Source organism: Seriola lalandi, unplaced genomic scaffold (assembly GCF_002814215.2).
Source record: "Seriola lalandi dorsalis isolate HSWRI2012SDOR001 ecotype SW California unplaced genomic scaffold, Sedor1 jcf7180002054585, whole genome shotgun sequence".
Classification (NCBI taxonomy): domain Eukaryota; kingdom Metazoa; phylum Chordata; class Actinopteri; order Carangiformes; family Carangidae; genus Seriola; species Seriola lalandi.
Window position 1 is genome coordinate 447,562 of NW_019525138.1, and position 3,399 is coordinate 450,960.

Genomic DNA, 3,399 nt, shown 5'->3' on the forward strand with positions numbered 1-3,399 from the left:
ACACACACACACACACACACACACAAACAAGTTGACTATCCATTCTAATGACTTATATTATTTAAGCTGCATTATGTATTTGTTTACGTGACCTTTGTACTGGTACTGCTGATCCCACTGAAAAGACAGTACAGCTTGATACAACTTTGAGCTACTTCAAGCTCATTGTTTTGATTGAAAACAAGCCAACTGGAAGCAAACTACCTATTCATGGAGAAGTTCCTTGTGAAGCCCCAGAAAACTAACCGTAGACTGTACAGATTCTTAACTTTTCTCTGCAGCTGGCAGAGATAAAACAGCAGCACAAGTTGACCTTAAGTTTGACAGGGCTGACAGGGCACTGCCCTTTTGCCCGGATGTTTAAATTGGCAGTTGTTTGTTCAGTAGTGAAGATGCTGTAAACACTCACTACAACAGTGATTATTTGCCTGACTGACTAGTATAAATAGTGATACACTGATAATTATAAAGGATGATAATTAGGGAACTTGAGTTTTCATACTGCTTATTAAGTTATAATGCCAGTTCCTATGACTGAGACTTGGTAGCTTGTATCTTACATCTATCTGTGAAACCCACCACTTCTCTGTGAGGGCTGTTCTACTGAACAGCTGAATGAGCTGATGCAGTGGATCGATGTGCTTCACCCCTTCCTCTTCTTCGGATGGCTCTTGGTCACCTGGTTTCTGACATAAACACATGCTCACAATCAAAATAGACTCAAGGGTACACAGTGAAAAATACAATCTGGTCAAATTCTTTTACAGAGTAAAATAAATTATGCCAGGAGCTAAAGTAATCCCACTTGTTTTACATGTATATGAAATGAACTAACAGCGAGGTCCTCGATGAGTTTATCTTCAAAGTAGTGTTCCTCTGCCTCGATCCAGGACTTCTCATAGCCCTGCAGGAACAGGTTGACAGCCCGGTGCCTAGTTTAGGGAGATACAGTAGTACAAGATGTACCAGCTGTGCAGTACACACAGATGCACACTGCGAATCTAATGTACAGAGTGTGTTTGTGCTGATGTGTGTGGGTGTAGAACTTACCTGGGCAGGTTGTAGAGCGGTGCCATCCTGAAGCAGGCAACCACTGCTCTCTTCCTCTGTTTGGACAGAAGTTTGTGCCACACTGCTTTCTTACTGCGCTGAGGGTGCTCAACCTAAACACACACACTGAACTCAGTAGTGGCTCACTATCTGGGGACCATATAAACTACACCTCTACAACAGCTAATGGCACAGGTGCATTTTACACACACACACACACACACACACACACCTGATCCAGATGGAAGAGAACATGAGCAATGTCCAGGACTCTCTCTACAGTTTTCTCTGGGTCTGAGGTGTCCTCATAGTGATTAGGGAGGTCCCTGTACAACGCCATCTGCCAACGAATAGCTGGGTCCTCCAGCTGGACAACACAAACACATACAGTCACAATTACATAGAGAAAATGCATTTAAATGTGTGGTGAGGTTGAGCACTTCTCTGAGCAGTTAAATATATATTTGGCCTTTCACTAGATTGAACTAGATCTTTAGTTTTTACCAAATATATTTAATCTTGTTACAATCATGAACAGGATTGTGGCACTTGACTGTGTTCTTACCTTCCCTTGTAAATGAAGATTATTCCTGATGATCTCTCGGACTTCGTCCTCTGTATCTTTCTGTTAACAGAACAAATGTATGATCCATTAGTAGATCAACATAATCCTACATGGGTTGCCCATTGAGCTTAAGGGCTATCTAAGTCCCTAACCATGAAACACAACGTCCCTTGATCGAGTCTGGCCTTTGCTGCATCTTCTTTCCCTCATTTCTGTCATGTCTGTACTCTTGCTATCTAATAAAGACATAAAAAGGGATAGTAATAATAATAATGATAAGGTAACACTTTGATCACAGGTCATGAATGATTATTTGAACTTGTAACCCAAAAGCAAAGAAATATTTGGCTGCCTGAAATTTTTTTACAGTTTACTTTAATTTTACAAATTTATCCCAAATTATTGTATCATACATATAGATTTACAATACCAATACCTGTTACCAATAATGAATTGGTTGGCATATTCAATGAGATACAGAACTTAAAACATTAAGTCCACTGACGTGTTTCTCTTCTCTTTACTATACAGATGGAATGTCTTATGCCATATCAGAAAAATGATCAAAATGTACTAGACAGATGTTATTTTTCACACCTGGGTGAAACGGTTCTTAGCCAGTGCGATGAGCTCTTGTTCTCCGGGGGCACAGATGTTGAGTCCGACAGGCAGTAGACGCTTTAGAGTAGCAACGATCAGACTTGTCTGCATCGAGTATCGATCTCCCTTCCTCTTCATCTTCTTCCTCTCCTGGTCTGAAACTATTCCCTGATCAGAAGACAAGAAATGCACACAGCCACATTCTATAATGTTAGCCCTACTAAACAGCTTTCATTCATATTACACAAATGTGTAGTGATTGCTGGTTGTGAATGTTGTTATTGTTTTATATGCTCTCCTGCTGTATCATTCTGTTTGCTCATGCAGTGACTGAATTTTTGCAAGAATGAATTAACATGTATAACTCCTTTGTTTAGATGTGAGTATGTACAAAAACACACATTGTTACAAGCCTTTACTCCCTTCTATGTGCCCGTACCTTTGACATCTTACACTTGGTGTCAGTGATGAGGAAGGACATGTTGTTGATTTCATTCTGAACCACAAAGTTCTGCTCTTCCCTCTTGAAGTTCTGCAGACAGATGACAACATGACACCATTCATCACTCTTCTGTCACACTGCTGTGCTGTCTCATGTTGGATAAGAGCCAGGTTCTTGTTGAAAAGTCACTTTTATTAATCTGCTGGGATGGTCCTGAGACAGATTTTTTCTGTAACTTTCTGAAACAGATGATCCAACAATCACTCCTGCTTCATGCTGTGATTGGCCAGCTATGTGCAGGGGAGAAAGGAGCCAATGACTGCACTTCTCTCTTTAACCTTTTTCTTTCATTTGTTGCAAAACTATTTCTGTGGGTGTTCATCAGAACAACCGAGTGCAACACTGTTAGCATCTTCCAGGAGAGACATGGTTATGGTCGTGAGCTAGTTCAGAAGGACCATAAAAAATGGCCTTTATTGAGAGATAAAAGGACTAAATTATAAGACCAGTTATCAAAGCTGCTGAAAGCTCCATGGGGTGCAATCAGCAGTATAAGCAGCTCTTAACAGTGAGTAATTTAATCAAGTACTAATGATCAGAATCTTTAATCAGTGGAGTGATGAGAAAGTTAGCAGGACTTTACTGGTGTTGTCTCTATCTGCTCTGACTCCTACCACTTGACCTTGCCTAATATCCCTGCGTCTACCTTTCAAACAGCACTTTGCTGTGTTTCTTTGGCTCC

General features: G+C 40.6%; 1 protein-coding gene across 1 annotated transcript in view; it reads right to left on the reverse strand.

Moving 5' to 3' along the window:
* Positions 1-3,399, reverse strand: part of ryr2a (ryanodine receptor 2a (cardiac)) — a 162,387-nt gene that overhangs the window by 54,455 nt on the left and 104,533 nt on the right. Inside the window, 7 exon segments of the mRNA XM_087177253.1 lie at positions 580-686; positions 836-932; positions 1,051-1,163; positions 1,283-1,417; positions 1,616-1,675; positions 2,213-2,383; positions 2,655-2,747. Of these exon segments, the coding sequence (XP_087033379.1) occupies positions 580-686; positions 836-932; positions 1,051-1,163; positions 1,283-1,417; positions 1,616-1,675; positions 2,213-2,383; positions 2,655-2,747 (776 nt within the window).